Source organism: Bombina bombina, chromosome 7 (genome assembly GCF_027579735.1).
Source record: "Bombina bombina isolate aBomBom1 chromosome 7, aBomBom1.pri, whole genome shotgun sequence".
In the NCBI taxonomy this organism is placed as follows: Eukaryota; Metazoa; Chordata; class Amphibia; order Anura; family Bombinatoridae; genus Bombina; species Bombina bombina.
In genome coordinates, this window is record NC_069505.1 from 501,129,685 (window position 1) to 501,144,267 (window position 14,583).

The 14,583-nt window shown below is 36.3% G+C and overlaps 1 protein-coding gene across 2 annotated transcripts in view; it reads left to right on the forward strand.

The window, feature by feature from the left end:
- The first annotated feature begins 903 nt into the window (after positions 1–903).
- LOC128666883 (cytochrome P450 2G1) overlaps positions 904–14,583 on the forward strand; it is a 103,120-nt gene continuing 89,440 nt past the window's right edge. For both annotated transcript variants that reach the window (XM_053721688.1, XM_053721689.1), the window contains exons 1-2: positions 904–1,104; positions 7,261–7,474. In XM_053721688.1, the coding sequence (XP_053577663.1) occupies positions 7,298–7,474 (177 nt within the window). In that variant the 5' untranslated portion in view covers positions 904–1,104; positions 7,261–7,297. The remainder of the gene's footprint in view (positions 1,105–7,260; positions 7,475–14,583) is intronic.

Here is a 14,583-nt window from a genome sequence, read left to right on the forward strand (position 1 = left end):
GCTCGAAAGTGTTCAGGAGGCAAGACTTGCACTATCTAGTACTTTACACTCTGTGAGTACCTTGTGTATTATGTATGGTGATTTCTTTGTCCATTTTGATCTGCACCATTGTGGCGCCACCTTCTGTTCTTCTATTTGATACAGCTATCGTTGCTCATTTGCCATATTGAGCTTGGGAAGAAGACAGCAGCCGCTTGTGTCCCGTGACGACTAGGATGTTGTTTGGAGACATATCAGTATTACCGCTATCTCTGTATTTAAGGAGGACTTGAATATATCTTTGTCCCCTGTCTGTTTTTGTTTTTTTGTTGTTTTGCACTACTCACCGTATTGTGGCTTTAAATGCTATACTGGTTCTGTATGATAGGATATATATTTTTCAGCATTTTAGTTTGGTTTATTTATTTTAGTTGATACACATCACTATATTGTGCATAATTATGTTTGTTCACTTTATATAACGATTATTTCTTTGTAACACTAGTAAGGCGCACCCAGCCCGTATTATAATTTTATACATTTATGATACCCCTTAGAGCTCCACTTGTAATGTTGCACAATTTTCTTACTCTCACTGTAGGAAAGCAAAGCTCAGTGCCGACAGTTCTTACATCACTCGCACGTGCACAGCTTCAGTAGAGAGAAAGTGATTATCAAATTGCCTAGGGAAACAAGTATAGAAAGGGTTAAGGTTTTTATTTATTTCTTCAGTTCTAACATTAAATGTTATGATTGTCCATAACAGGTTCAAGGTTATTACAAGCAGCCTTGGAATATCTTTTTTTTTTTTTAAATATAAAGTTAATATATTACTGATGCAAAGTTCACTGCCCACATCTCTTCCCCCTAACCCCACCTACCTATGTAGAAAATAATGTTCTTAGAGAACGTCAGCTTTTTATTACTTGGCGTGAATTAGCAACACATTATAGGAGCTAATCGTTTTTAGCTTAGAGCAGCACCATTAATAAAGATTCCTACTGTATGAGCACAATTTCACGGTTCAGCTAGGACTTGTTGCTGATTGGACTCCAGGTTTCAGTTTGGAAAAATATTGGCATTTTTAAAGTAAAGCAAAAGGGACTGTTTTCTGGGGGAAAAAAGGTAATGATTTATTATATTTATTCTTAAAAATATACAAATTTAAAGGCAATAAAGGGACGTGAAACCAAAAAAAAAGTATTTTGTGATTCAGACAGCGCATACCATTTTAAACAAGTTTCCAATTTACGTCTATTATGAAATTTGCTTTGTTCCTAGGATACCTAGGTAGGCTTCGAGATTACGATATAATTAATGTTAACTATAGATCAGCAAGGCTCTACTGGGAGCTAGCTGGGCGTATCTGTAGTGGTGTTAAACCACTAATCCCTAGCTAGATCTTCAGCATACTCAAGTATGCTTTTTTTTAAATTACTTTACCTGTATATGATGATGGTTGTGTAGACAAAGATTTTGTTTAAGATACCTCATGATGTCTGTCTTAGTCTACTAAGATCAGCAACGCTCTACTGGGAGCTAGCTGGCCGCATCTGTTGTACCTCATGATGTCTGTCTTAGTCTACTGTGTTTATTAAAAAATGTGTGACAAGATATAAAACAATGTCTTCGACATATTTTGGTTCCATAGAAATATAACAATACAATATTTGATTTAAAGGGACAGCAAACACAAAATTTATGTGTGGAAATCCTGCTAGATATTAACTATAACAGCCTTGATTGTATATTCTCCTTTATTCCCTGATTTATAGCTGTCTATAACTATCCTCAGTAGAAGAGATATAAAATTGGAAAACCTAGGTTCAAGCATTGCAGTGCCCAGTACTTAATAGTGCTAACCCTTTACACTGTAATTAAAAAAAATGCATCTACATATTGTTCTTAGGGTTATATTTGCTTTGAATACATCAATATGTCTAGCATGTATGGAGCTGCAGGTAATTAAATATAAGGAACAGCATTGCATTACTGCCAGTAAGCTGTACATATCTAGTTAGCCAATCACAAGAGACAAATGTGTGCAGGCACCAATAAGCAGATTAGCTTCCACTAATGTAGGATATATTAGCATATTTTTTTCAACAAGGGACACCAAGAGAACAAAGCACATTTCAACCAATTAGCAGCTAGCTACCTCTAGTGTAGGATATGTGCATATTTTCTTTCAGCAAGGGTTACCAAGAGAACAAAGCACATTTATAAATAGAATTGAATTGAATTTTAAAAGTGTGTTTAAATTACATGCACTATCAGAATTATGCAAACGACTTTCCTATACCTTTCACTCTGCATTTTATTACAAGGCATGTCAAGTGACACATTGCCCGCAGCAAGTTTTGCATACATTTGCTGTTCAGAATATGTCATTTTGAAATAAATAATTTAATTAAATGGACATGAAACCCACATATTTTCTTTCATGATTCAGATAGAGAATATCATTTTAAACAATTTTATAATTTACTTCTATGATCTAATTTGTTTCATTCTTTTGGTATAATTTGTTGAAGGAGCATCAATGCACTATTGGTTTCTAACTGAACACATAGGTGAGCCAATCACAATCGTTATATATATGCAGCCACCAATCAGTAGCTAGAACCAAGGTTCTTTGTTGCTCCTGAGCTTTCCTAGATAAACCTTTCAGCAAAGCATAACAAGAGAAGGAAGCAAATTAAAAAAATAGTAAATTGGAAAGTTGTTTAAAATTTTATTCTCTATCTGAATCATGGATGAAAAATTTTGGGTTTCATGTCCTTTAAAAGGGACAGTCTACACCAGAATATTTATTGTTTTAAAAGATAGATAATCCCTTTATTACCCATTCCCTAGTTTTGCACAACCAGCACACTTATATTAATGTACTTTTTACCTCTGTGATTACCTTGTATCTAAGCCTCTGCAAACTGCCCCTTATTTCAGTTCTTTTGACAGACTTGCATTTTAGCCAATCAGTGTGGGCTCCTAGGTAACTCCACGTGCATGAGCACAGTGTTATCTATATTAAACACATGAACTAACACCCTCTAGTGGTGAAAAACTGAGGCGGCCTTCAAGGGCATTAGCATATGAACCTCCTAGATTTAGCTTTCAACTAAGAATACCAAGAGAACAAAGCAAAATTGGTGAAAGAAGTAAATTGGAAAATTGTTTAAACTTTTATTCTCTATTTGAATAATGAAAGTTTGTTTTGGACTAGACTGACCCTTTAAGTATGCAAAATCAGGTTCATGTGTTGATATGTATTTGAAGTCGCAAACTGAAATAAAAACTTGGCATTTTTAAATGATAAATACAGAGAATTTTTTAATGAAACCTGGAGAAATGTATCACAATTCTCCCCAGATCGCCTTTAGAAAAGTGCATTTAAATATGATCAGTTTTGTGATAAATATGAGTGCACCGGTGTTCAAAAGGAGAATATGATGGAGAATTCTTCAAACCCTTGATAAATCTAGTTCATGGCAGAAAACAGTGCTCTTGCAAATGGATAAAACTGCTGCTCCAGAAATGGGCTGACTCCTAAGTTTATGTGCCTGCTTTTTAACAAAAGATACCAAAAGAACAAAGAAAAAATGATATTACAAGAAAATTAGAACGTTTATTTAAAATTACATGCTCTGTCTGAATCATGAACATTTTTGGGGGGTTTCTCATCCATTTAATATTTACTTTAGCCTAAATCACGAGTGGAGTGCAACATTGCGCTTAAAGGGACAGTCTAGTCCAAAATAAACTTTCATGATTCAGATAGAGCATGTAATTTTAAACAATTTTCCAATTTACTTTTATCACCAAATTTTCTTTGTTCTCTTGGTACTCTTAGTTGAAAGCTTAACCTAGAAGGTTCATATGCTAATTTCTTAGACCTTGAAGGCCGCCTCTTAAGAATGCATTTTAACAGGTTTTTCACCACTAGAGGGCATTAGTTCATGTTTTTCATATAGATAACCCTGTGCTCGTGCACATGAAGTTACCTGGGAGCCATCACTGATTAGCTAAACTGCAAGTCTGTCAAAAGAACAAATAAAGGGGCAGTCTGTAGAGGCTTAGATACAAGACAATCACAGAGGTAAAAAATATATAAATATAACTGTGTTGGTTATGCAAAACTAGGGAATGGGTAAACAAGGGATTATCTATCTTTTAAAACAATAACAATTCTGGTGTAGACTGTCCCTTTAAGGTAGCACAATACTTTCACTCCATTCGTAATACTAGCGCAATTGTGAGCAATCATGAGGTTGTGTTAGCATTGCGTGAAAGGTTTGCGCTGACAAGAGCGCGCTTCCATAGGCTCTAATGGGAGCCTCATTCTCATGCCGATAGTCACATCAGAGAACCTAGCGCAGGGGGTAAGTCACGCAGCGATGGGCAGCAAAGTGTTAATATATATGTATAGGAATATATACATATATATTCATGTGTTTATATGTTTATATACACATATTATTACATAAAATACATATGTATATAAGGAAATATATATTTTGAGTAATTATACAGTTTCCATATACCGCAATGTAAAGGCAAACTTTAAGCCCTTAACACTGCTTCATGGAATTATTATTTAAAAAAATAAAAATGCTCTTTTTTTATTTTAACTAACTACACTAGTACACTACACTTTATTTTGGGGGCAATAAGGGGACATTTTTAAAATTAAGCAGAGAATACTTTTCTGAGCGCTAATTGCTACTGCACGCTCGCAATAACATTAACCAGCCACTTCTAATAGCTGGTTATTTATTGTGTGCTTGTAAAGCAGCGAATTTGCTAATTTACGGGCGCACAATAAATTAGGGATCTACTTGTTATCTAGCCCTCTGTGAGTAATATGTATAATATACACATGTAAAACTGGAGGTTTTTATTATGTCCTTTTTTAACATAGAAATATTTGATTTTCATTTAGTGTTACAATTTTGCAATGTCATTGTCCTCAGACAACTCTGTCTGTCTTGCAGGGGCACAACGTGATAGTTATTTGAAAGTTTTGCAAATTAAACATATGATAAAAGGTCTTTAATTAGTTACATGCCAGGGAAAGTGGGTGAAATCTGGATCTGCCTTTTTTTTTTAATAAAAGCAAACCCAGATAAAAATAACACGTTTTATATAAATGCCTCCTGGATTTATGTCTAAATTAAATAAACACACCCAAAAAAGGTCATTTTTTAATACCAAAAAAACATAATTTATGTAAACACACCTGAATCTAAGTATGTTTCATACAAACACAACCAACCCTGCCAGATACCCACCAGATCATACTTTTTTTTATAACAGAAAAACACCTGGATCTATGTATAATTTAGACAGACACCAACAATTCCTAGTCTTTCCCATATAAACCTGTTTTTGTACTGAAGAACATTGGATTTTGTTTATGTGGAGAAATTTTGGATCTGTTTGTGTGTAAAAAATAATATATGGATCCCATTTAGCAATGCAGGGTGGACATGATTCGCTAAAGCCTGGGTATGATAAATCTACCCCCAAGTGTCTATATGTGGTTGTATGGAAAAAAAATACTTGGATTTTTGTTTGTCTAAATTAGACATGGATTTGGCTGTTTCATACTGTTTTTATTGCAAAAGAATAGGTTCTGGCTAGACGCAGATTTTTTTTGTGCAAAATATATTTGGATCCAGCAGGATTTGTTTCTTTAGAAAATACTTGGCTTTGTAAGTGTTGTTTATCTGAATTAGACATGGATATGACAGTTTTCTATAAAAAAAATAAAAAATAAAATGTATTGGATCACGCAGTGTCTAGTACTTGGCTTTGTGTGTGCTTGTACGAATTAGATATAGATCCAGCGGTTTTCTGTTAAAAAAAATAAAAGTCAGAATCCATATGTTTTTGTGTAAAATTGTATTAGATCAATAGTATTAGATCAAGCAACATCTTGATGTGATTTTGTGGAAAACACTTGAATTTGTATTTGTTTGCCTTAATTAGACATAGACAGTTTCCATGTGTATTGGACTCGATAGTGCCAGGATTGTTTGTTTGTAAATCATATATAGATCCAGTAAGACCTAGTAATGTTTCTATAAAAACAGGAGATTTTTGGCAGGTTCTATATATTTTTGGGCAAACATGTACAGGATCTAGCAGTGTCTAGATGAGTTGGTATGGAGGAGACTTCAATGATGACTTCAAGATGAATCTGTAAAACAGAATAGATTCTGGCAGGATCCAAATATTTTGTGTAAAACTGAATTGGATCCAGCAGTGACTTGGATTTTTGTGTGTGTATATCTAAATAAGCCATGGATCAGGATTTCTGCTTTCTGACAGGATCCAGATGTTTATGTGCAGAACTGCATTGAATCCAGTGTTGTCCAGCTAAGTCTATATAGGAAAGACTTGTCTTTGACTGTCTATATTATATATGGATCTATCAGGATTCTAGTTTTTTTAAGACTTGGACCTTTGTGTGCTTGTGTAAAAAAGACATTCATTAGAAGGATCCAGATGTGTTTACAATACAATTGATAGATTTAGCAGTATCTAGATTCTAGGTTTATATAAAAAAAAAAAAAGCATAGATCCGGCAAGATAGTTTTTTTACCCACTCCCTATGCCAAGTTAGTTTTTTATGCCCCTGCAACCCTCTTTATACTGGCTAAATACTCATAAGATCACATTCATGATCCCCACATTTCTCTCATCAATATGCACAAATTAGACCTCAGACTTGATGCATGCAGCTGTGATTTTTGAACTCTTTTGATGCCAGTAACACAGAGGACAGTGATTTTAAATTACATTGATGATATTAAAAAAAATCCATTGATATCAGTAACACAGAGCAGTTATTTAAGCCCATTTTATGTCAGAAAAAAAAATATTGTTTATCACCCTTGCAAAGTCAGTGACTTGCATACTATAAAGCATACTGATTTAAAAGGAGCGCTATTCAACCTACACACTTGGATATATACTGCCATGTTACACTGAACATTATTTTAAATACCCACTATCCTCCACATACATGCTGTCCATAATTCATCAGCAACAGCCACAATCAGAACGTACGAGATGGCAGAAACAAACAACCAGAAGGGTTTGTAAGTAACACTATAATAGATGAGTCATCCTCCATCTTAGGTATCATAAAATAAATAGAAGAAATACAAACCCAGATATTAATCTTTTGCTGTAGTGAAATGCTTGTGCACTGGCTGCACCACTTGTTGTTCAAGCCATGCTTAAACCAGTAATATTTGTTAAACTTTATCATTTTAGGTAGCCAGAAGAAAAAAGCATCTCTTGGATATTGCCCATGGATATCATTGGGGTAGGAACGTTGCTCCTTCTGGTCATATCCAGCATTTTCATGTACCTGACTTGGAACCAAATGTACAGGAAATGTAACCTTCCTCCAGGTCCAACACCTCTCCCGCTGATTGGAAATTTGCTGCATATAAAGTTTGGTGAAATGGCAGGATCATTAATGAAGGTTGGTCATTATAGGCTAATCATTTATATAGAAAAGTCATTGGAAATTCTAGAGATATAAGAAAGAGCTGTTTATAAATTGTGTGCCAACCAGAGAGAATATCACATAGAAACAATAGCATATTTTCAGTCAGTCAGGGTTGTCCAAAGTTTATCCTTAGACCATATTTGTAGGATATACCTGATAAAAACGTAACAAATAAACTGGGGTCTGTTTTTCAGCACCTAAGTTGAAACATTGGACAGGTTGTGATAATGGGTCAGTCAGATGTAGGTACAAAGTGACTTAATGACACTTAAATGGACATTCCTATGTAGGAGCAAAGTGAACTAATGACAGTAACATGGTTAATGAGTTTAAGGGTCAGCCCGATTTAAGTATTTACATAATGACTGTGACATGTAAAATGGTTAAATTGTAAGTAGTGTAGAACTAATAAGACCTAATGAAAGTGTAATGTTCAGTGAGTTAAATGGATACTAAACTTGAGACCTAGAATAGCACAACATACCTTGGGCCTGAGTAGAGATGATGGTGGTCTTAATGTCCCTAATCTCACTAATTATTACAGAGCAGCTCATTTATCGAGAATACTTTCTTGGAATCACTCTCCCCCTGATAAAGTATGGATACAGATGGAGAGCCATCTTTCTAGAGGCAACAATATGAGAGATTTAGCCTGGCTACCGAAACACTCCAGACCTCAGACGCCATACCTCAATAGCTACATTAAAGCTACTCTTGATACATGGGACTATGTCCTTACCCATATCAGAGGAGTATCCACTTCAGTATCCCCTCTGACTCCGTTGCTGGGTAACCAACTATTCCTACAACATGACCTATTCACCCGCACCAGCGCAAATACACCGCTACAAAATCTACCTATATATTTACTCCTAGGCTCGTCTGGCATTAAGGAAAGAGCCTTGCTCTTTGAAGAGCTGGGGTCTCCCTTTCAAAACTGGTATGCGTATTTTCAAATCAGACATGCTATCCATAGTAGCCCCTTCAAACAAGATATACAAAGGTCACTGACACAATTCGAACAACTTTGCACCAACTCTCAGATCAAAAAAGCACACCTGTCTAGGACGTATAATATCCTACAGGGCTCCTTCCCAGAACAACGCCCTGCATACCTGACGAGGTGGAATGAGGAAGTGCTAAATAACTTAACTGATGAAGATTGGAAGCGTTGCTTCCATTCTATACACACATCCTCCACCTCCCTAATTATGGCTGAAGCGACTATAAAATCATGGCTCGCTGGTACCTGACACCCCAGCGCCTAAGAGTCATCTACCCTAACGCCTCTTCTAGTTGCTGGAGGAGGTGTGGTGAGGTGGGCTCTATGACCCACATTTGGTGGTCTTGTCCTGATCTGGCCGACTTTTGGTCGCAAGTTGAGCAGAACATGAACCAGGTGTTGGGTACTAATATATCTCTGAATGCATGCTCCGTTCTTCTAAATCATGTCCCTCAGATCCCCTGCGCATACCGTAAAAAACTGTTTCTGTTAATGCTGACATGCGCTAAAAGACTGATTCCCAGACTATGGAAGACACGAGAGATACCCTCCATTTCTAAATGGATTCTGGAAGTAAACCATGTTCTGACCCTTGAAAAGATGCCCTATTCTTATGCTGGGAAACAAGACTTTATAGCCAACGTACTATTCCTATGGGAACAGAGGCCCCATACCCACAACTGACAGTTAGGTAACCCCCCCTTTGTGTCTTTCGTTCCCATGTAACTGACTAATCCACTGTGGTAAATGGAAATGTGTATAGTATGATGAGAAATATAAAGCTCAGTTCGGTTATGTTAATCCAGCATGTTGGAAATTTGAAAAGATGTACACTCGATAGGATCTCTCTCCCCTTCCCCATTTTCCCCTTATCCTTACCCCTTCCCGTCCCCATCCCTCCCCTTAATTTAGAAAACAATGGGTCAATATTGCCTCACAATGAATATGTATTCAATTGTTATCTTGCTGTTCAGAGAAATATCACTTTGTTGTCAAATTGTTATACCCAATAAAAACTACTTAAACATAAAAAAGGGATACTAAACTTAAATTGTTTCTTTCATGATTCAGAAAGAGCAAACATTTTTACTTTCTAATTTACTCCTATTATGAATTTGTCTTTGTTCTCTTGCTATCTTTATTTGAAAAAGCATGAATCTAAGCTAAGGGGCTGGCCTATTTTTGGTTCAACACCCTGGATAGAGCTTGCTGATTGGTGACTACATTTAACCACCAATCAGCAAGTGCAACCCAGGTTCTGGACCAAAAATGGGCCGGCAAATAAACTTACATTCTTGCTTTTCAAATAAAGATATCAATAGAACAAAGACAAATTGATAATAGGAGTAAATTAGAAAGTTACTTAAAATGACATGCTCTATCTAAATCATGTATAGTATCCCTTTAAATGGTAAGTACCAGGTAGAAGCAAATGACAGAGCTATGGTTAAAGGGTTAAATAATTAGCCCCACATAGGAGAAAGATGATTTTTTTTTTACCGGAATATATTTATTTGGTGAAATAGTAATCCACACAAAGTAGCACATGGACATAATGAGAGAAAAATCTGTCTTATTAATGGTAATGGATTTTTTTATTTAATACTAACTAAATTCTATGGTAAACAATGCTAAACCAATACAACTTATTAAACACTAAAAAGTCCATCAATTATTTTTCCAAAGAGTTTTAATAGGAAACAATATATATGCTGTAATAAGTTGAACGTGTACAGGTATATTTACACACATATTTGACAATGAAAAAGTACAATATACACAGGGCAACTCTAAATTCCACAACCCCAATTTGTGCAACACTGCTAACTAAATAAAATAATCACAGAGAACTTATCACAGGAAAAGAAGGTAGAATACTTAATTAGCCTAATTCTCTAATGTGTGTTTTCTCTCTTCAACCAAAATCTTCTGCAGGAGGGGGGGAGAGAAGAGAGTTGTTTGGTTTCCCAATTTTAGGCTAGATTAAAAGTTATTTATTGCACGCTCACAATTGAACAAATTTGCCCATTTGCGGGTGCTCGATAAATGATCAGCCATTACAAGTGGCTGGTTATTGCTACCGCGAGCTTGAGGTAGCAACTAGCACTTATAAAATTAACCAGAGATCAGATCTCTGGTTAATTTGATACATTTACACCAAATGACCTCAAAATACAGTGTAATATATTTTATTAAAAAATAAAGATAGCAGCATCTTTATTTTTTAATAAAATAACTGCAAGAAGCAGTTATATGGGGTTAAAAGTGGCGAGTGTATGGCATTTACGTATATGGTAACTGTGTGTTCCCTTTAAATATATATGTATTTGCTTATATACATATATATTTATGTATTAATATAAACACATTTTAACACATAAATATATATGTATCTATAAAAAATTTGTATCAAGTACTACCAGCAAGGAATATGACAAACGTTTCAGCATTACATGCAACACTACCCATATATTTTATTTGTTGACTTGTCAAGGATGCAGGAAACAGTACGTAGGGCGCACGAAACGTGCCCTACGAGATAGAGTGTTACAACACCTAAGAGATATAGGGAACACTGAAAGAATATTACAAGTTGAAAGTAAACTCAACTACTTGAGCATAATCTAAGTTATCATGCATCAGTAAAGAAATAATGGATGGATAATAAAAAAATATGTAATCGGACATATACAGTCAATTTTGTTCCCTGGTAGTTATTTAGGTTGTCTAGGACAATATGCAGAAGTTTCACCATGATAGCATCTTTATTTCAGAATTTAATCTATATTTTCAAACTACAAAAATACCGGCTGGATGGCATCCAGACCTGGACTTTGGGCAGGGTGAGAGGGGCACTGGCCCTGGGCCTTAAGCATTTTGGGGCCCCACGCTGTCAGTGTGCATCCTTTATTTAGTTTGTAGCGTTTGTGGTATCTGGAGGTGTAATATATACAAGGAGTGCAGAATTATTAGGCAAATGAGTATTTTGACCACATCATCCTCTTTATGCATGTTGTCTTACTCCAAGCTGTATAGGCTCGAAAGCCTACTACCAATTAAGCATATTAGGTGATGTGCATCTCTGTAATGAGAAGGGTGTGGTCTAATGACATCAACACCCTATATCAGGTGTGCATAATTATTAGGCAACTTCCTTTCCTTTGGCAAAATGGGTCAAAAGAAGGACTTGACAGGCTCAGAAAAGTCAAAAATAGTGAGATATCTTGCAGAGGGATGCAGCACTCTTAAAATTGCAAAGCTTCTGAAGCGTGATCATCGAACAATCAAGCGTTTCATTCAAAATAGTCAACAGGGTCGCAAGAAGCGTGTGGAAAAACCAAGGCGCAAAATAACTGCCCATGAACTGAGAAAAGTCAAGCGTGCAGCTGCCAAGATGCCACTTGCCACCAGTTTGGCCATATTTCAGAGCTGCAACATCACTGGAGTGCCCAAAAGCACAAGGTGTGCAATACTCAGAGACATGGCCAAGGTAAGAAAGGCTGAAAGACGACCACCACTGAACAAGACACACAAGCTGAAACGTCAAGACTGGGCCAAGAAATATCTCAAGACTGATTTTTCTAAGGTTTTATGGACTGATGAAATGAGAGTGAGTCTTGATGGGCCAGATGGATGGGCCCGTGGCTGGATTGGTAAAGGGCAGAGAGCTCCAGTCCGACTCAGACGCCAGCAAGGTGGAGGTGGAGTACTGGTTTGGGCTGGTATCATCAAAGTTGAGCTTGTGGGGCCTTTTCGGGTTGAGGATGGAGTCAAGCTCAACTCCCAGTCCTACTGCCAGTTTCTGGAAGACACCTTCTTCAAGCAGTGGTACAGGAAGAAGTCTGCATCTTTCAAGAAAAACATGATTTTCATGCAGGACAATGCTCCATCACACGCGTCCAAGTACTCCACAGCGTGGCTGGCAAGAAAGGGTATAAAAGAAGAAAATCTAATGACATGGCCTCCTTGTTCACCTGATCTGAACCCCATTGAGAACCTGTGGTCCATCATCAAATGTGAGATTTACAAGGAGGGAAAACAGTACACCTCTCTGAACAGTGTCTGGGAGGCTGTGGTTGCTGCTGCACGCAATGTTGATGGTGAACAGATCAAAACACTGACAGAATCCATGGATCGCAGGCTTTTGAGTGTCCTTGCAAAGAAAGGTGGCTATATTGGTCACTGATTTGTTTTTGTTTTGTTTTTGAATGTCAGAAATGTATATTTGTGAATGTTGAGCTGTTATATTGGTTTCACTGGTAAAAAATAAATAATTGAAATGGGTATATATTTGTTTTTTGTTAAGTTGCCTAATAATTATGCACAGTAATAGTCACCTGCACACACAGATATCCCCCTAAAATAGCTATAACTAAAAACAAACTAAAAACTGCTTCCAAAACTATTCAGCTTTGATATTAATGAGTTTTTTGGGTTCATTGAGAACATGGTTGTTGTTCAATAATAAAATTAATCCTCAAAAATACAACTTGCCTAATAATTCTGCACTCCCTGTAGTGTTATTCTTTATACAGAACACACTAAGGGCTAGATAACGAGTGTAGTGGTAATTTGTGTTCCCACACACGCATTAACCCCTTAAGGACAAGGCCATTTTTCAATTTCTTTACCTTAAGGATCAGGGATATTTTTACATTTCAGCTGTGTTTGTGTTTAGCTGTAATTTTCCTCTTAATCATTTACTTTACTCACACATATTATATACCGTTTTTATCACCATTAAATGGACTTTCTAAAGATACCATTATTTTCATCATATCTTCTAACATACTATTAAAAAAATTATAAAATATGAGGAAAAAATGGAAAAAAAACACACTTTTTCTAACTTTGACCCCCAAAATCTTTTACACATCTACAACCACCAAAAAACACCCATGCTAAATAGTTTCTAAATTTTGTCCTGAGAAATACCCAATGTTTACATGTTCTTTGCTTTTTTTCCAAGTTATAGGGCAATAAGTACAAGTATTACTTTGCTATTTCCAAACCACTTTTTTTCAATATTAGCGCTAGTTACATTGGGACACTGATATCTTTCAGGAATCCCTGAATATCCCTTGACATGTATATTTTTTTTTTAGAAGACATCCCAAAGTATTGATCTAGGCCCATGTTGGTATATTTCATGCCACCATTTCACTGTAAAATGAGATCAAATAAAAAAAAATTGTTCACTTTTTCACAAATTTTTTCACAAACTTTAGGTTTCTCACTGAAATTATTTGCAAACAACTTGTGCAATTATGGCATAAATGGTTGTAAACGCTTCTCTGGGATCCCCTTTGTTCAGAAATAGCAGACATATATGGCTTTGGCGTTGCTTTTTGGTAATTAGAAGGTGGCTAAATACCACAGCGCACCACACGTGTATTATGCCCAGCAGTGAAGTGGTTAATTAGGGAGCATGTAGGGAGCTTCTAGGGTTAATTTTAGCTTTAGTGTAGTGTAGTAGACAACCCCAATTATTCATCTAGGCCCATCTTGGTATATTTCATGCCACCATTTCACCGCCAAATGCGATCACTTGAAAAAAACATTACATTTTTCACAATTTTAGGTTTCTCACTGAAATAATTTACGAACAGCTTCTGCAATTATGGCACAAATGGTTGTAAAAGCTTCTCTGGGATCCCCTTTGTTCAGAAATAGCAGACATATATGATTTTGACATTGCTTTTTGGTAATTAGAAGACCGCTAAATACCACTGTGCATCACACGTGTATTATGTCTAGCAGTGAAGGGGTTAATTAGGAAGCTTGTAGGGAGCTTCAGGGTTAATTTTAGATTTAATGTAGACATCAGCCTCCCACCTGACACATCACACCCCCTGAACCCTCCCAAACAGCTCTCTTCCCTCCCCCACCCCACATTTGTCCCCGTCATCTTAAGTACTGGCAGAAAGTCTGCCAGTACTTAAATAAAAGATATTTTTTTTAAAAAATTGCATATTTACATATGCTGATGTGTAGGATCCCCCCTTAGGCTCCAACCTCCCTGATCCCCCCCCCCAAACAGCTCTCTAACCCTCCCCCTCTACCTTATTGGTAGCCATCT